Source organism: Eucyclogobius newberryi, unplaced genomic scaffold (assembly GCF_026437365.1).
Source record: "Eucyclogobius newberryi isolate DKJ021-1_F unplaced genomic scaffold, fEucNew1.0.hap1 SCAF_13, whole genome shotgun sequence".
In the NCBI taxonomy this organism is placed as follows: domain Eukaryota; kingdom Metazoa; phylum Chordata; class Actinopteri; order Gobiiformes; family Gobiidae; genus Eucyclogobius; species Eucyclogobius newberryi.
Window position 1 is genome coordinate 19,270,848 of NW_027315757.1, and position 20,395 is coordinate 19,291,242.

Sequence of the window (20,395 nt, forward strand, 5' to 3'; positions counted from 1 at the left end):
TGGTGTTTTTTTTTTTTTCTTGTAATAACATTTTTATTACAATTTTATTAATATCATTATTGAGTGTCTGCTTATGTCATAAAGCAGACACTATATGTTCTTGTGTTTTTCCAGGATTTTCCAGATTTTTGACGCGTTTCAACTCCTTAACACTTTCACCGTTATACCTCTTTACGATCGCTTTCACCGTAAAAATCCCCAAAAATTTACATTTTTGGGGATTTGTATTAATTTTCAATGTCTCTAGATGCAAAAAGTGTTTTAAGCTCGATCGGACGAAAAACCTGTACGATTTTGAAAAAAGAAAGTCAAACGTGGCGGCGCCACTTTGATTCAACATGGCTGACTTCCTGTTTATCATAGAGCGATGCTGCCAGGTGTGTTTTACTCGTCAAAAGTAGCTCTATCAATGTTCCAAGTCTCATCTGCCTAGGCCAAAGATTAAGAGTTTCATGTTTTCTCTTTTTTGAACTACGTGGCACTGTTGCGACGGGCGTTCTCGTAAGCTCCATTTTATTGGAGTTCGGGCCGAGCCCATCGCATCTATGTCCCCATGTGTGACATTCATCAAGCACCTAGCATTAGGAATGTATTGTACCTTTTATTCGCAAAATATTATTCAAAACTAGATAATGTGCAATGGCTTGTATGTTTGTTTGTTTGTTTGTTTGTTTGTTTGTAATGTGTGCTGGATGAAAATTCACTAAAAGACAAAAGTACAAAAAAATAGAAAAACAAATTATGAGTTTTGGACCACTGTTATTTATCTTATTCTAGAAGTTTCCTCTCTATCTCTGTCCCTCCTTCTGCTTGTCTTATTTTACACCCAAAATTCTGGTGATAAAGGACAAAAGAGTTTTTTTCCTCTTTTGAATGAGAAATGAAAAAAACAAGAGTCTGAAATCGAGTGTTTTCTACCACTCACATTTAAAGACTGAGGTTTGTCCTTGACTCTGACTCACGTGCACGCTCATGTGCACACTCACGTGCACGCTCATGTGCACACTCACGTGCACGCTCACGTGCACACTCACGTGCACGCTCACGTGCACATGAGTGTGCATGTGAGTGTGTAGAACAGTTGGGTCACTGTGACATCAGAGAGAGAAATTTCCAAAAGCCAAATCCACCAACGTTTTCCCCGATGCAACCCTGATTTTGGGAGGGCATCTGACACACAGGGAGGGCATCTGACACACAGGGAGGGCATCTGACACACAGGGAGGGCATCTGACACACAGGGAGGGCATCTGACAAACAGGGAGGGCATCTGACTCCACAAAACCATAAATTAACGAGTGCAGTTTTGTCACTCGTGTCGCTCAAACACAGGCGTCTGTCACTCTATTCACACGTTGAGCTCACAGTTGTGTTTTCATTTTGTCTGACACCAAAACATGTTTTCTTCATGAATCAAATCTAAATTCTCCTGAATGATATTTTTTATTCCTGAGGCCGATCAGAACGAGTCACAAAAAGATGTGAACAGGAACAGTTTTGCCTCATTTCTTTGACTTCTCTGCAAAGCCTCTATGTTTGAACCTCTCTTTATGTCATGCTTTGACTTTGGATCATGTTAGACACATTATGACCTGGAAATATCATATTTTGGCTCTTGACAAAGCGAGTGCCGTGCGTCGATAAACAGGAAACAGTGAATTCTTTTTTTCTTTTGTCTCGTGTCTCTATGTGGTTTATTCTGACTCTGTTTCTGTTCCAGGCGAAGGACAGCGATGACGATGAAGAGGTGGTGCAGGTCGACAGGGACCACTTCATGGACGAGTTCTTTGAGCAGGTGAGACATGATAATATAATACATCCATGGACACGACCCACACGTGAGCCTGACATGACCCACACGTGAGCCTGACATGACCCACACGTGAGCCTGACATGACCCACACGTGAGCCTGACATTTGATCCCATTTAAATGTGGAACTTGTGCTTGTTATATGTACATAAAAATTATGTACTGGTGAATATAGATTATATTCAACCTATTGTCATTGTATCATTTCAGTGCAACAAAATGCAGTTCTGCATCAAGCGCAATGAACAAAGAACTACATGAACATTTCCATGTCACAGTGATGTTGTGTAACAGTTTCACCTGCTTTGTGCATAGGAGCTGGTGCAGTCCAATTTTTTTTTAAACTACACCAGCAGTTATTTTACTTATTTAATTTAATTTAATTTAATTTAATTTAATTTAATTTTATTTTATTTATTTTATTTATTTTATTTATTTTATTTATTTTATTTATTTTATTTATTTTATTTATTTTATTTATTTTATTTATTTTATTTATTTTATTTTATTTTATTTTACAACATTGTACTAATGCTGTTATTTACAACATTAACATTTGGTGAAAGTGGATTAAAACCACATGTTCCTGATTGTGAAGGGGGAGGAGATGTTTGGTTCTGTTGTTTTTTTATGAGCTTAATGTCCCTGAACTACTTCAGTGCTGCTGCTGCTGCTGCTGCTGCTGCTGCTGCTGCTGCTGCTGCTGCTGCTGCTGCTGCTGCTGCTGCTGCTGCTGCTGCTGCTGTGCTTTTAGAGACTCTTGGGACCACCAGAAGGCCAGCATTTTGCATTATGGTGCTATAGCATCTTTGAGGTGGGATGGGGCCATGTCATTTATGGCTTTGTAAGTCAGGAGGAGGAGTTTAAATGTGATTCTAAACTTGACAGGAGCCAGTGAAGAGACTCCAGCACCGGCGTAATGTGCTCTCTTCTATTAGTTCCTGTTTGTAATCTTGCTGCTGCATTTTGAACCAGTTGAAAGCTTTTTATGAGCTTTTAGGACACGCTGCGAGCAGGAGTTACAGTAGTCTAATGTAGATGATACAAATACATGGATAAGTGTTTCAGTATTCTGATTTAAAGCACAATTCTTCTGATTTTATCTATTTAGCACTGATGGAAATAGGCTGTTTTACAGGCTTGATTTATATGTGCTTTAAATGAGAGCTCCTGGTCAAAAGTAATAGTAGTAGCACTTTTACTACATAACCTGTGTTCTCATGTTTCAGGTGGAGGAGATCCGAGGATGCATAGAGAAACTGTCTGAAGATGTGGAGCAGGTGAAGAAGCAGCACAGCGCTATCCTCGCCGCGCCCAACCCTGATGAGAGTGCGTATGACTCAAATACTACTACTGCAACTGCAAATACTTTTACTGCAAGTACTATGACTGCAAATACCTTTGCAGCAACTACTGCATATAGTGCAGCTGTATGACACAGAGATGTATCGATGTGCGATATTATCACAATATTAATTTCATTGGATGATTTTTATTGGGAGAATTGTAGATGTGAAACGTTTTCCTTTTAAAATTCCTTTGCGCGTCTTTTCTGTGAATGATTTCTTAAACCAAAGAATTAAGATATAAATTTAGCTGCTGCCGCAACAAAACTATCCTTTTAAGAAAATCAGCTTTTTTATTCAATATACTATGACAGAGCTCGATGTTTTAGTGAGGCTTTTGGTGTTTAAAAGTGTTTAAAACAGCTCCGTCTGGTTCTGAGAGAAGATTCAAGGTTCAATAACTTTATTGTTCCACATGTGGGAAATGTGTCTTGGTTTATCCGCCCGTGCTGCGCCAATGCAGTGCAATAAAGTACACGATCCATAAATACAGCAACATAAAACATATATTTCTTTACTTTTGCAAACAAGTATCAAGTGTCAATATCTTACTTTAAGAAGGATTTGCATAAATGAGTCGGGCAGAGGAGTATTTATGCTGTTCTGAAATCACCTGATTTAAACACAGAACGTCCTCCTTGCAGTTGCCGCGCTAAGGGGCGTGTCAGCAAAAAATGATGACATTTCGCCATGTGGAGCCTCACAGACCCTGACAGACCCTGACAGACCCCTCACAGACCCCTCACAGACCCTCACAGACCCTCACAGACCCTGACAGACCCCTCACAGACCCTCACAGACCATCACAGACCCTGACAGACCCTCACAGACCCTGACAGACCCTGACAGACCCTGACAGACCCTCACAGACCCTCACAGACCCTGACAGACCCCTCACAGACCCTCACAGACCCTCACAGACCCTCACAGACCATCACAGACCCTGACAGACCCTCACAGACCCTGACAGACCCTGACAGACCCTGACAGACCCTGACAGACCCTCACAGACCCTGACAGACCCTGACAGACCCTGACAGACCCTGACAGACCCTCACAGACCCTTTAATTTGCTCTAGTATTCCCTTTTCTGTGATGTTTGGAGGCTGATGCTAACTCTTATACTAACGCTAACTCTGACCTGACTCTGACCTGACTCTGACCTGACTCTGACTCTGACTCTGACCTGACTCTGACTCTGACCTGACTCTGACCTGACGCTGACTCTGACTCTGACCTGACTCTGACGTGACTCTGACCTGACTCTGACCTGACTCTGACTCTGACCTGACTCTGACTCTGACTCTGACTCTGACGCTGACCTGACTCTGACCTGACTCTGACCTGACTCTGACCTGACTCTGACCTGACGCTGACTCTGACTCTGACTCTGACCTGACTCTGACGTGACTCTGACCTGACTCTGACCTGACTCTGACGTGACTCTGACCTGACTCTGACCTGACTCTGACGTGACTCTGACTCTGACCTGACTCTGACGTGACTCTGACTCTGACTCTGACTCTGACCTGACTCTGACTCTGACCTGACTCTGACTCTGACTCTGACCTGACTCTGACCTGACTCTGACTCTGACCTGACTCTGACTCTGACCTGACTCTGACCTGACTCTGACTCTGACCTGACTCATTATGGTTATTTTCTGACTCCAGGTCATTGAGTTTAAAGACTCATTTAAACTCACGAATCTCTGTCTTTGACTTGGACTTGATGTGTTTTGTGTTTTGTGCTTTTCTTTTGCATGTTGAGGTTTTGCATATTTCTGTTTCTGGCGTGACGTGTCGTAGACGCTGCTGCATGCGCCTGTTTTCTGTTTGCATGATGTCACTGTTACATGTGAAGCCCCGCCCCTGCATGCACGAAGCCCCGCCCCCTCAAGCATGCGCCCTCAGGTAAGAGTTCACTTTGGCCCAAAGTATCACAGTTTTACTTTTTTCTATCAAAGGTATTTTATTTCTCATCAAACAACCCGACTGGAATTATTATTATTATATATATATATATATATATATATATAATGTTCTCTTTCATGATTCCTGCAGTGTAAATGTTCCAGCTCCGTCTGAAGCGTGACCTCAGAGTGTGGAAGTCCTGCAGAAGTATTTGCTGACTGTACATGAAGTTGTGGTAGTCGTAGTATTTAGAGCTGAGTGCTGCGTCTGGAGTAAAATCTGAATGAGTTTGTCTCAGAGGAAATGAGGCTTCACTACATTTCCCACCATGCATTATTCACGTCAGATCTGACCCAGAATCAGCTGCAGCTGTAAAGAGAGAGAGAGAGAGCGTGGGGGGGAGGGGGGAGGACTCCATTTCAGACTCTCCAGACGACAGAACGTGAGACGAGCAGAATAATGTCCATTGAATCTTTTAACAATTTTGTTCTTCATAATGTCAGGAGACGAAAAAATGTCAAATATTTCTATTATCACTGATTCTGTAAAGAGGAGTATGAAAGGGGTGTGCTCGGTCTCCCCTTTTGTTTGCTTTGCAATTACAACCTTTGGGCCAATATATTAGACCCCAAAACCATTTAGGCCAGGATCCCCAAAAGAACCAGTCACAACCTCCACTGCAGAATAAACTGAACAGTAATAATTGTGTCAAAGGTTTTGTATTTTTGTATAAATCATTTATTGTGTTACTGATATATTATTAAAATGTATAAGACAGAATTGCAGATGAGACACTTTTACTGTAGAAAAAGGCGCTTATATCCAGACCTGAGCTTCAAATGCTTCTCGCCTCACGCGCTTCTTCAGACGCTCGACCTCCACAAGTTGCTCGGAACCAGACTTTGACCTGCTGTTGTGTTTTGACAGAGACCAAGCAGGAGCTGGAGGACCTGACGGCCGACATCAAGAAGACAGCCAACAAAGTGCGCTCAAAATTAAAAGGTGAAAGATTTGAGTCACAAACCGCTCCGATCCGTTTCCGAACGTGAAACGATTTAGTCTAGTCTGTTTTCTGTGAACGTGAAATATGTTTGTGCTGCAGCGATCGAGCAGAGCATCGAGCAGGAGGAAGGTCTGAACAGATCATCAGCCGACCTGCGCATCCGTAAAACACAGGTGCAAAACACTCTCTTTACATCACGTCTTCTCTCAAATGCTGTATTTTCCGGAGTATAAGTCGCACCGGCCAAAAAATGCATAATAGAAGAGAAAAAAACATATATAAGTTGCACTGGAGTATGAAATGTGGTTGCAAATGTGAAAATAACAAATAATATCACATATAAGTCGCTCTGGAGTATAAGTATAAATATAAGGATAAGTCGCAACCCGGCCAAAACTATGAAAAAAGGTGCGACTTAAAGTCCAGAAAATACGGTACTAAAAAAATAATACCAAAAAAAAGTAATAATAATAATCATCATCATCATCATCATAATCATCATAAAAAACTAAATAATAATAATAATAATCAAAAATATAGCCGCAAGCGGCAATGATCGGCCCTCGCCACGCCGCTGCCACACCGCCGCCACGCCGCAAGAGGAGGGGGCGCTAACGCGCCCCAATTGTCCTTTTATTACGCCTACTGCTGAATCTGTGACGCTGTCACATCTTCTCCCCTTTGTTTTACCATCAAAAAGCTATTTTATTTTGAATTCTTGGCAAAATGTGCGGCTTTGCCGCACAGACACCGTGACTCTTTGAATGAAAATGTGGATAACTTTTGATGGTCCACCCCTGAAGATGAGTCTCACCAAATTTCAGGTTAATAGGGCTGACGCCCTGGGAGGAGTTTGTGAAAGTCTAAAGTGTAAACATGTTCTAGCGATTTCCCCATTGGAATAACATGAAAGGTTTCGGTCATCGTTACGGCAACGCCATAACAATTATGACATGGGTCTCATTGACTTTTTTGATGGGGATGCTAAAATTGAGTTGTGTGTCAAATTTCATATAATTTCGCAAAACTAAACATTTAACCTCCATATAAAATCTGTAGGGGGCGCTGTGGCGCCAAATGAATTTATTTCACTTCAAGTAGGTTTAGGGCAAAGAGTTTAACAACTGATTCTAATTTGACGCAATTCGGACTTTATCTGCGCAAACGGCAGAAATTTTAAATATGGGAGATTTCTGAAATTCTAGCTACAGTTTGCGGCTTCGCCGCACAGAGACCGTGAGAGGTATCAATGTAATTTGGATAACTTTTGATGTCCCACTCCTCAGTAGCATTTTCACCAAATTTCAGCTTTTTAGGGCCAACGCCCTGGGAGGAGTTCGTAAAAGTACGACGTTTGGAAAAACTCCGAAGTCATGTTTAGCCATTTTTGAAGCAATATGGCCGACATTTGGTTGGGCGGACGTCGTTGCCGTAATAATATTTTTTACTTCTCTTGTCACCATCTACCTCGGCGCCAAATTTCATGATTCTACGATCAGATTTTTTTTGGGTCATTTCCCATCTCTCAATGCATTTTTGGTACATTTGGGGGCGCTGACGCGCCAATTTGTTTTATTTCAGAAAAGGGAAATAGCCAGAATGTAGAGAGGCACGATTTTTAGAGGTGTGCAAATTTTTGTGACTTTTCGTCAATGTTCACTGGGTGAAAAATAGGGGGGTTGGTCCCGAGAAGAAAGAAGAAGAAAGAATATTAAAGCCGCAAGCGGCATCCAACGGCCCTCGCGGGCCGCCGGCCTTCCGACTCTGCGCTTTCGACTTGATAAAGATGGCGCCCTTATTGTGTTGAATTAAAAAAGAACTTGACAGACGGAGACACATTGGACATGGCCAATCCAGTGCAAATGAACACAAGTGTCAGTCAAATTTGCTGCGCCGCTGCACAGAGACCGTAGCACTTAGAATATAAATATGGATAACTTTTAATGCCCCGCTTGTGTAGATGATATTTCCCAAAGTAAAGCTTGATCGAGCTATTGCCCACGGAGGAGTTTGTTAAAGTGTGAAGCATAAATTTGAACATTTCATAGATTTAGCGTTTTTCCCATTTGTGACAGTATATTTGCAGCTCCACGGCACAGAGACCGTAGCACTTAGAATCAAAATATGACTAACTTTTGATGCTTCCCTTGTGTAGATGATTTCCCCCAAATATGAGCTTGATCGGGCAATCGCCCTAGGCGGAGTTTGTTAAAGTGTGAAGCGTAAAAATGTGGTCATTTTAGAGATTTTGCTGTTTTCCCATTTCTGACATATATTTGCGGGTCCGCCACACAGAGACCGTAGCACTTAGAATAAAAATATGGATAGCTTTTGATGCCCCGCTTGTATAGATGATTTTCCCTAAATATGAGTTTGATCGGACAATCGCCCTAGGAGGAGTTTGTTAAAGTGTGAAGCGTAAAAATGTGGTGATTTGAGGGATTTCGCGATTTTCCCATAAGGATAACATGGGATATTTCTGTCATGGCTACGGTTACGCCGTACAAAATATGACTTTGTCTCTCATACTTTTATGATCAGGATGGCAAATTAGAATTTTGTGCAAAATATCATGTCATTTGGAAAAACTCTATTGTTTATAGGCCACTCTGAAGGCCAAATAGTCAGAATTCTGGGAAACGTTTGAGGCTCCGTCGCACAGAGACCTTAAAAGCTATCCTTAAAATTTGGATAACTTTAGATGCCCCACTTGTCTAGAGGACGTTCACCGATTTTGAGGTCGGTGGGCAAAACGCACTAGGAGGAGTTCGTCAAAGTTTGAAACAGAAAAATGTGGATATTCGAGAGATTTAGCGGTTTTCCCATAGGGATAACATGGGAGGTTTATGTCATCGCTACGACTACGCCGTAAAAATTAAGGCATTTGTCTGATTGGCTTTTTTGATCGGGACGCCAAAATAGAATTTTGGGTAAAGTTTAGAAAATTTTGGTAAAACAAATTTTTGACCTTCAATGTTAATTTAAAGGTCACTCTGTAGGGGACGCTATCGCGCCCATTTCAATTTTGTCATCATAAACTGGTCCAAACTAGAAAGTTGAACAACTGATTCAAATTTGGTCCTAATCGGACTTGTTTTGATCAAATGGGAGCAATTTTTAGATCTGCATTATCCCAAAATAAGTTGTCCAACTTTGCGGCTGCGCCGCACACAGACCGTAAAAGGTATCTCAAAAAATTGGATAACTTTAGAGGCCCCACTTGTCCAGAGGACGTCCGCCGATTTTGAAGTCGGTGGGCAAAACGCCCTAGGAGGAGTTCGTCAAAGTTTGACGTGAACAAAATGGCTAACACAGCGTGTTTTCATTTTCAAAGGAAGATGGCGGCCATAGGGTAAGTCTGGGGGCGTGGCCACAATAATATTTGTTTTTTGTCCTCACGAGAGGAATGCGTGTTCCGAATTTCGTAGCTTTACGCCAAAGTTGACCTCAGGGCGTCTCCCATAGGCGCAATGTATTTTGACTTTTGTCGGTGGCGCTGTCGCACCATTTGTTAACGAAAAAAAAAATGGCCCCAAAAAAATCGAATTTTTCGCCGATTCTGAATTTTGGGCAAAGTTTGGTGAGTTTTTGAGCATGTTCAGGGGGTCAAATTAGAGTTCAAAGCGATGAAGAACAAGAAAAATAATAATAAATATAGCCGCAAGCGGCAATGATCGGCCCTCGCCACGCCGCCGCCACGCCGCAAGAGGAGGGGGCGCTAACGCGCCCCAATTGTCCTTTTATTGCGCCTACTGCTGAATCTGTGACGCTGTCACATCTTCTCCCCTTTGTTTTACCATCAAAAAGCAATTTTATTTTGAATTCTTGGCACAATATGCGGCTTTGCCGCACAGACACCGTGACTCTTTGAATAAAAATGTGGATCACTTTTGATGGTCCACCCCTGAAGATGAGTTTCACCAAATTTCAGGTTAATAGGGCTAACGCCCTAAGAGGAGTTTGTGAAAGTATAAAGTGTAAACATGTTCTGGCGATTTCCCCATTGGAATAACATGGAAGGTTTCGGTCATCGTTACGGCAACGCCATAACAATTATGACATGGCTCTCATTGACTTTTTTGATGGGGATGCTAAAATTGAGTTGTGTGTCAAATTTCATATAATTTCGCAAAACTAAACATTTAACCTCCATATAAAATCTGTAGGGGGCGCTGTGGCGCCAAATGAATTTATTTCACTTCAAGTAGGTTTAGGGCAAAGAGTTTAACAACTGATTCTAATTTGACGCAATTCGGACTTTATCCGCGCAAACGGCAGAAATTTTAAATATGGGAGATTTCTGAAATTCTAGCTACAGTTTGCGGCTTCGCCGCACAGAGACCGTGAGAGGTATCAATGTAATTTGGATAACTTTTGATGTCCCACTCCTCAGTAGCATTTTTACCAAATTTCAGCTTTTTAGGGCTAACGCCCTGGGAGGAGTTCGTAAAAGTACGACGTTTGGAAAAACTCCGAAGTCATGTTTAGCCATTTTTGAAGCAATATGGCCGACATTTGGTTGGGCGGATGGCGTTGCCGTAATAATATTTTTTACTTCTCTTGTCACCATCTACCTCTGCGCCAAATTTCATGATTCTACGATCAGATTTTTTTTGGGTCATTTCCCATCTCTCAATGCATTTTTGGTACATTTGGGGGCGCTGACGCGCCAATTTTTTTTATTTTAGAAAAGGGAAATAGCCAGAATGTAGAGAGGCACGATTTTTAGAGGTGTGAACATTTTTGTGACTTTTCGTCAATGTTCACTGGGTGAAAAATAGGGTGGTTGGTCCCGAGAAGAAGAAGAAGAAGAAGAAGAATATTCCGATGCGAAAACAATGTTTCCCATTTTTCAAATATCATAAACTATACATTTTCGGAAAGCGCTCGCGCTTTCCTACCTCATGGTGTGGGTCCCTGGTCACTGACGGGTACTTTCGTTAATTTTGAGTGGGCTCCGCCCACTTTGTGTTTTTGGCCCTCTATACAGTAATAATGTTCAATTTTTGCATTACATGCTTATATGCATGGAACATGCAAGAGATGGGGAACGTATTCGTGAGCTACTTAGCGCAAATGAGTGCTTTATATGGGGATGACGACCGCTTCGCGGCCGTCATCTCAATGTAAAGTGCTCGTTTAGTGCGTACTTTTGCACGGGCTTCGCCCGTTTACAACGGTAATGTTCCATTTTCCTACTACTAATTAGTATGCACGGGGCGTGCATGAGTGAAGGAGTGCGTTAGTGAGTGTTTTGAAGTGGGCGAGCGCTTCGCGCTCGATTTCGTGCGCACTACGTGCGCACTTTCGCAGCCGTGCTTCGCACGGCCTTACGAGATTAATAAGCCTCTCGCCAGCTTGTGGCGCTCGGGCCTAATAATAATAATAATAAAATATAGCCGCAAGCGGCAATGATCGGCCCTCGCCACGCCGCCGCCACGCCGCCGCCACGCCGCCGCCACACCGCCGCCACACCGCAAGAGGAGGGGGCGCTAACGCGCCCCAATTGTCCTTTTATTACGCCTACTGCTGAATCTGTGACGCTGTCACATCTTCTCCCCTTTGTTTTACCATCAAAAAGCTATTTTATTTTGAATTCTTGGCAAAATGTGCGGCTTTGCCGCACAGACACCGTGACTCTTTGAATGAAAATGTGGATAACTTTTGATGGTCCTGAAGATGAGTCTCACCAAATTTCAGGTTAATAGGGCTGACGCCCTGGGAGGAGTTTGTGAAAGTCTAAAGTGTAAACATGTTCTGGCGATTTCCCCATTGGAATAACATGAAAGGTTTCGGTCATCGTTACGGCAACGCCATAACAATTATGACATGGGTCTCATTGACTTTTTTGATGGGGATGCTAAAATTGAGTTGTGTGTCAAATTTCATATAATTTCGCAAAACTAAACATTTAACCTCCATATAAAATCTGTAGGGGGCGCTGTGGCGCCAAATGAATTTATTTCACTTCAAGTAGGTTTAGGGCAAAGAGTTTAACAACTGATTCTAATTTGACGCAATTCGGACTTTATCTGCGCAAACGGCAGAAATTTTAAATATGGGAGATTTCTGAAATTCTTGCTACAGTTTGCGGCTTCGCCGCACAGAGACCGTGAGAGGTATCAATGTAATTTGGATAACTTTTGATGTCCCACTCCTCAGTAGCATTTTCACCAAATTTCAGCTTTTTAGGGCCAACGCCCTGGGAGGAGTTCGTAAAAGTACGACGTTTGGAAAAACTCCGAAGTCATGTTTAGCCTTTTTTTAAGCAATATGGCCGACATTTGGTTGGGCGGACGGCGTTGCCGTAATAATATTTTTTACTTCTCTTGTCACCATCTACCTCTGCGCCAAATTTCATGATTCTACGATCAGATTTTTTTTGGGTCATTTCCCATCTCTCAATGCATTTTTGGTACATTTGGGGGCGCTGACGCGCCAATTTTTTTTATTTTAGAAAAGGGAAATAGCCAGAATGTAGAGAGGCACGATTTTTAGAGGTGTGAACATTTTTGTGACTTTTCGTCAATGTTCACTGGGTGAAAAATAGGGGGGTTGGTCCCGAGAAGAAGAAGAAGAAGAAGAAAGAATAATATTCCGATGCGAAAACAATGTTTCCCATTTTTCAAATATCATAAACTATACATTTTCGGAAAGCGCTCGCGCTTTCCTACCTCATGGTGTGGGTCCCTGGTCACTGACGGGTACTTTCGTTAATTTTGAGTGGGCTCCGCCCACTTTGTGTTTTTGGCCCTCTATACAGTAATAATGTTCAATTTTTGCATTACATGCTTATATGCACGGAACATGCAAGAGATGGGGAAAGTATTCGTGAGCTACTTAGCGCAAATGAGTGCTTTATATGGGGATGACGACCGCTTCGCGGTCGTCATCTCAATGTAAAGTGCTCGTTTAGTGCGCACTTTTGCACGGGCTTCGCCCGTTTACAACGGTAATGTTCCATTTTCCTACTACTAATTAGTATGCACGGGGCGTGCATGAGTGAAGGAGTGCGTTAGTGAGTGTTTGGAAGTGGGCGAGCGCTTTGCGCTCGATTTCGTGCGCACTTTCGCAGCCGTGCTTCGCACGGCCTTACGAGATTAATAGGCCTCTCGCCAGCTTGTGGCGCTCGGGCCTAATAACAATACTTGTGTCTGTGGCAGCACTCGACGCTGTCTCGTAAGTTTGTGGAGGTCATGACCGAGTACAACACTACGCAGTCCAAGTATCGTGACCGCTGCAAGGACCGCATCCAGAGGCAGCTGGAGATCAGTGAGTACTTTTACTGTGAAGATACCACTACACATACCACTGCAAATGCTACCACAGATACTACTTCAGATACGACTGTGAATACTGGTTTATCTTTTTTAGTTATCCAATTTTTTCATTCTCGCATTATTATTATTTTTTGTATATATATATTTTGTTTCATGTTGCACTTTAAATACAGAGGAAAGTTCTTAGTTTGTGAATCTTGTTTTTATTAACTGACAATTGCAATAAACCCTTTTCTGATTCTGACTACTGCAAATAATACTGTGGATACTGCTGTGAATACTACTGTGAATACTACTGTGGATACTTCTGTGGATACTACTGTGAATACTACTGTGAATACTACTGTGAATACTACTGTGAATACTACTGTGGATACTACTGTGAATACTACTAGGGAACAGTTCAGTGCCATTTGAAATATTGTTAACGTTCCTATGACCGTACACGTACATAACATAATAGTTTTACACACTTTTACACACTTTTATCACACTATGTACACTCACTCCAGTCAAAGTCTATGCAGAATTTATACAAGAAACAACTTTTTTGAATTAATCAAACAAAAAAATGATTTGTCAAATAAAAGAAATTGTGACATTAGATAAGGTTTTTTTCCCAGTGTTTGCTGGGTAATGTTCTAGTGTGATGTTATCAATTACAAACAGGAAGTTAAATTATAAACCTAAAAAAAAATGCTACTGTATTAATAATAATAATAATAATAATAATAATAATATAGTGTTAGTAATAATGTGTGTAGAAGATGCATCAAAAATGTTATGACCAATTTTCTAAGTTAAGATAATTGCAAAATCAACTTTACAACATATTGATCCAGGTCTAGACCAGGTCCTGGTCCAGGACTCGCTGAAGGTCGCTGAGGACTGTTTTATTAATGACGCTAATCTGCCCAGCGACAGAATGCAGAGCTCTGATTGGTCGAGTATATCTCAAGTCCATCTGGTGTAGACCAGAGCCAAGTCCTACATCAGGTGTGGGCCGGGTTTAGTTAGTCCTGGTTTAGACCTGGTTTAGTCTTAGTTTAGTCTTAGTTTTGTCCTGGTTTGCACCTGCTTTATTTCTTGTCCTGGTTCAGTCATGGTTTAGTCCAGGTTTATTCCTAGATTAGTCCTTAGTAGAAAAAGCTTCAGTTGTAGTTGTAGATTAGTCCTGGTTTAGTCCTGGTTTATTCCTAGATTAGTCCTGGTTTAGTCCTGTTTTATTCCTAGATTAGTCCTGGTTTAGTCCTGGTTTTTTCCTAGATTAGTCCTGGTTTAGTCCTGGTTTGACCTGGTTTAGTCTCTCACATTCTTCTCTGTTCTTTAGCCGGCAGAACCACCACTAACGAGGAGCTGGAGGACATGTTGGAGAGCGGCAAACTGGCTGTCTTCACTGATGATGTAAGTCTCTGACCTGTGACCTCAAACTGCACATATGACCTCCCACTGCACATGTGACCTCACACTGCACATGTGACCTCCCACTGCACATGCTCAGTGTTCATCTGTGCGGCTGGAGAAGGTTTAAGGACTGTGGTGGTTCTGCTCATGTTCTCACAGAGCTAAAACTATTACAGTAATGTTCGGTCTATAGAGCGCTCCTAAATAAAAGCCGTGCCAACAAAATTTACAAAGAAAATCAATTGTCCATACACGGGCCGCACCTGTCAATAAGCCGCAGGTGCTCGTGTTGTAACATGAGATATTTACACATAAAGATGGTCCACGGTGGTGAATTCTCCTTTCAGTGCGGGGCGGGTCATAAAATGCAGGCCACTGTATCATTATGTCCACGCGTCCCTTCTTTCCCCTCTGTCCCTTCTGTCCCCTCTGTCCCCTCTGTCCTTGATGACTCTGTGTCTGTGTCTAATCTGGTTCGTCTGCTCCTGAGCTCGAGTGAGTGTTGCGTTGTAACATGAGATATTTACACATAAATATGGTTCAGAGTAATGATACACAGTTTGTCTTTTGACTCATGAGTCATGTCGGGCCAAGAAAGTTTCATTTCACTGCGGCAGGTTCTAAACTACAGATGGCCGTATATCACATCTCACGCGTATGTCACGCGTCTAGATTCACTTCTTCATTGGACTAATTTCTCCGTGAATATGAGTCTGATTGTAATAAAAACACACAGCGTTTTGAAGCTTAAGATAAGATGTCCACTGACGTGCACACACTACAGTGTGTTAACCGCTTGCGCTTCCTGCTAGAGTGCCCCCGGTGGCCGTTATTCTGTAAAACTCTATAAATTAACCCTACCGTTTTATGGGCCATTTTAAAATGTTGAGTAAAACTATGATTAAAATAGTATTTTTATTTACTAAAATCCTGATATTTTCTGGGGCTCCAGGTGGACTTGAGCTCAGGAGGAGCTCCACAGCCAGATGATTGGACAAGAGAGAACGCAGACTCAGACCAAAACATTATTTCTCTTCAAACTCAGACTTGATCTTGTGCTAAAGCACCGTATTTCCACTGATGCTAACTTATATGTTAAGCCTTAGCGACACAAAACTAGCAAAGCACGTTAGCAACAGCTGTTTCCTGTTTATCGACGCACGGCACTCGCTTTGTCAAGACCCCAAATCTGATTTTTCCAGGTCATAATGTGTCTGACATGATCCAAAGTCAAAGCATGACATAAAGAGAGGTTCAAACTCAGAGGCTTTGCAGAGAAGTCAAAGAAATGAGGCAAAACTGTTCCTGTGCACGCTAGCTTTAGCCACGCCCCTCACACACAAACCTGGAATTTCAAAACTTCTTTTTGTGAATCGCTCAGAACAACCTCAGGATTAAAAAGTATTACTCAGGAAGATTTAAATTAGATTCAGAGTTATTAGAGTTATGTTTGGGTGACGTCATTGTCTCATGATGTGGAGCCAGGCCAGTTGACAAAAACGTTTATGGATTTAGTCAACTACACAACGACAAATCATTTTCAGTTGTTCAGATTCAGATGTTCCTCTGATGTTCTTGTTTGTTCTCAGATTAAAATGGACTCTCAGATGACGAAGCAGGCGCTGAATGAGATCGAGACTCGACACACTGAGATCATCAAACTGGAGAACAGCATCCGCGAACTGCATGACATGTTTGTGGACATGGCCATGTTGGTGGAGAGCCAAGTATGAGACGCACACACACCTGAGACACACACACGCACCTGACACACACACACACCGGAGACACACACGTACACCTGAGACACACACACCTGAGACACACACACACTCACACTCTCTCACACACACACACACACACGTACACCTGAGACACACACACCGGAGACACACACACACTCACTCACTCTCTCACACACACACACACTCACACTCACACACACACACACACTCACACTCACACACACACACACTCACACTCACACTCACACACACTCACACTCACACACTCACACTCACACTCACACACTCACACTATACACACACACACACACACACACACACACACTATACACACACACACACTATACACACACACACTCACTCACACACACACACACACACTATACACACACACACACACTATACACACACACACACACTCACACTAAAATGTTCTGTCTGTTTCAGGGAGAGATGATCGACAGAATCGAGTACAACGTGGAGCACTCGGTCGATTACGTGGAACGAGCCGTGTCCGACACCAAGAAGGCCGTCAAGTACCAGAGCCAGGCCCGCAAGGCAAGTCCTGCTCTAGTCCTGGTCCTGGTCTAGTCCTGGTCCTAGTCCTGGTCTAGTCCTGGTCTAGACCTGGTCCAGTAGATAAATGTAATCCATGATTCCAAAATGGATTAAATTCAGTATTTGCCTAAACCTTCTACAAACTAGACCCCATTATGACATAATGAAGCACATGTGGATAATTAATAGGCCGAGCGGAAATGGCGCATGTCAAAGCTCCAGGTTCAAAAAGAGATTTACAGAGAAAAGTTGTATATGTACAACCTCATTTTAGGTAGAACCAGGGAAGGATATTTTCTGAAATAATTGGAAGCTGCAGTAACAACTCGCATGTCCTTTTGTGAATGTGACAAACAGGAATGTGACAAACACAAGTGTAATAACGCTAAAACCACGTCGATGCTTAGAGCTGACTCACTTTGCACCTGTAACTGATATTTAAAAGCACACACCTGTTTATAAGGTCCCACAGTTAACAGTGTCAGAGCACAAACCAAGACATGAAGTGGAGGGAACTGTCTGTAGAACAGATCTGGGGAAGGAACAGAAACATTTCTGCAGCATTGAAAGTTCCTCTGAGCACAGTGGACTCGATCATCTGCAAATTGAAACACTGAAACCACCAAGACTCTTCTAGAGCTGGGCCCGGCCAAACTGAGCAATCGGAGGACAAGGGCCTTAGTCAGGGAGACCAAGAACCCTCTGACTCTGACAGATCTCCAGCATGTCTCTGTGGAGAGAGGAGAACCTTCCAGAAGAACAACCATCTCTGCAGCACTACACCAATCAGGCCTGAGTGGCAGAGTGGCCAGACGGAAGCCACACCTCAGTAAAAGAAACATGACTCAGTAAAAGAAACATGACTCAGTAAAAGAAACATGACAGCCTGAAGGACTCTCAGACCATGAGAAACAAAAGTCTCTGGTCTGATGAAACAAAGATTGAACTCTTTGGCTTGAATACAAGTGTCATATCTGGAGGAACCCAGGCACCGCTCATCACCTGGGCAGAGCCTGGGCAGTGCTAACGCTAACACCTTCAGCTACATGACGCACAGACAGAACTGTGGTAAGTGTCTGGTATGTTAATGTAACATATTAACAGTTATTCAGATAACTATAGCCATAAAGAACATGCTAACAAGTTTACCAAAGCATCAGTTTTACCCCAAATCACTAAATCCATTGAATTCTTCTTCCTCTGTGTCACTTCTAAACAACTCCACAAACTCTGGAGGTAGAGGAAGTGCAGATTCTTCTTCTGCGTCGCTCAGAGCCTAGAGCGCCCTCTTGTGGTTGTCAGAGTGAAAATATCGAATAATATAACATATAAGTCGCTCTGGAGTATAAGTCGCACCCAGGCCAAAACTATGTAAGTCGCTGATGATAATACGGTATATGTTTTTTGAATGACAAAAATAAAAGTGACTGAGTTAGTCCTGAGTGTGTCTCTGTCTCATACCTTTAACCCTTTGTGTCTCTGTCTCATACCTTTAATCCTTTGTGTCTCTGTCTCATACCTTTAACCCTTTGTGTCTCTGTCTCATACCTTTAACCCTTTGTGTCTCTGTCTCATACCTTTAACCCTTTGTGTCTCTGCAGAAGAAGATCATGATCATTATCTGCTGCGTGATTCTTGGCGTGGTTTTGGCCTCGACCATCGGAGGAACGCTGGGCTTCTAAGACCCCCCCCCCCCGCCGCCGTGACGACCGCCGCCAACGACCTCACCCGGCAACCGTTGCCTCGGCAAACCTGTCGCCCCGGCAACCAGCAGCAGAGAAAACAACAAACAAACAACAGCTACATCGACCACACGGAAACTTGAATCGCAACATGCAAATCAGCTAGGACGAGTTACCCAATCACAGATCAGATCACAAGGAGTGGGCGGGGTTCAAGCAGACACAGACACATCCCATAATACTCACCGCATTTACGTTTTACGGCTTTTTTTTTTTTCTTTCGTTTTTCTGGAGTCTCAGAAGAAAGAGAAGGCAAACGCAGCCGTGAGCGATCGAAGGGACGCCACGCCATTTTCGCCTTTTGACCTTTGACCTCCCTCGAGCAGAACCTGAACCTTTCACAACTACATTTCTAAACGTGGTTCCGTGTCATTAATGCTAGCCGTCAGCGTGACAACATTTTCATTATTTAAATCTCCAGAAACGGTTAAAAATTGTGTGTAGTGTTTGACGAAAGTCTCTCCTACATGTGATAAATATGTCAAACGTAAATATTAGCAAATAAAAATACAACATTTACCCCGGGACGAAATGCAGAGCTTTTAGAGAGCCCCTTTAGAACTCTATTTTTCAAATTTTATTCACAAAATGCAACTTGACTGACTAGTTCTTGAGATATGTATAAAAATATAGTCAAGTTAACGACTAGCATGACTAACGCAGATCTGATAAATAACTCCAAAAGGGGAATGTTTGTGATTGGTTCTGGCGTCCCTCGGATCTACCCCGGCCTCTCAGAACCCGCTCTGATTGGCTGCTCACTCCTGTCAATCAAACACCAACAGCTGAGATGCAGCAAGGGGAGGGACTAAGGAAGGGAGGCAGGAAGTGCGTGAAGGCCGAGGAGGAAGTGGGTGGTCCATCTATGCAGCTTAGACTTCGACCGGCCCTGCCTCCTCCTGCCGTGACAGCCAATGAGGATGCAGCGCGCGTCGCCGGGCGTCACAGGGCGTTGCCAGGCGTCGCCGGGCGTTTCTCTCGCGCGTCTCCGGCTTCAGTTCAGATTTTACGGGGAAATGTTTGTCGTTCGTGGTGCCGTCGTTTCAGTTTCCGCCACGTTCGCCCGTGCCGTTAGCTCGTAGTGTCGTTAGCATGCAGCGTTAGCATGCCGCGTTAGCCTGTGCGAGGGTTAGCGCTGCTCGGAGGAGATCCGTCGTGTTCGCGCCGCCCAGTGATGCGGAAGAACTCCTGCTGAGGTCAGACGTGATTTACTCTGAAGGGTCTCGATGTGCAGCAACAACATAAAGTAAAACCAGGAACTAAACCAGGGACTAAACCAGGAACTAAACCAGGGACTAAACCAGGGACTAAACCAGGAACTAAACCAGGGACTGAACCAGGAACTAAACCAGGGACTAAACCAGGGACTAAACCAGGGACTAAACCAGGAACTAAACCAGGGACTAAACCAGGGACTAAACTGGCTAAATTAAGATCAGGGACAGGTGATTATGAATGTTCAAAGTGACTTAAGAATCCTCAAAATTCCAGCCTGAAAAAGGAGGTTGTAGTTTGAGCTAAAGAAAATACTTTTTACCGTATTTTCCGAACTATAAGTCGCACCGGACTATTAGTCGCACCAGCCAAAAAATG

At 43.0% G+C, this 20,395-nt stretch overlaps 1 protein-coding gene across 2 annotated transcripts in view; it reads left to right on the plus strand.

Annotated features, from left to right (window-relative positions):
* LOC140358163 (syntaxin-1B) overlaps positions 1–20,035 on the plus strand; it is a 26,950-nt gene extending 6,915 nt beyond the window's left edge. Inside the window, exons 2-11 of one of the 2 annotated variants that reach the window (XR_011926695.1) lie at positions 1,721–1,795; positions 3,041–3,140; positions 5,998–6,072; positions 6,173–6,246; positions 13,237–13,345; positions 14,684–14,757; positions 16,347–16,484; positions 16,950–17,060; positions 18,662–19,753; positions 19,806–20,035. Coding sequence is in view for 1 of the 2 variants with exons in the window: in XM_072442850.1 (XP_072298951.1) it covers positions 1,721–1,795; positions 3,041–3,140; positions 5,998–6,072; positions 6,173–6,246; positions 13,237–13,345; positions 14,684–14,757; positions 16,347–16,484; positions 16,950–17,060; positions 18,662–18,742 (837 nt within the window). In the remaining variant the exon portion in view is untranslated. Of the gene's footprint in view, positions 1–1,720; positions 1,796–3,040; positions 3,141–5,997; positions 6,073–6,172; positions 6,247–13,236; positions 13,346–14,683; positions 14,758–16,346; positions 16,485–16,949; positions 17,061–18,661 lie in introns of both variants that reach the window. The other variant, XM_072442850.1, reaches the window with a different exon arrangement.
* The last annotated feature ends 360 nt before the right edge of the window (positions 20,036–20,395 follow it).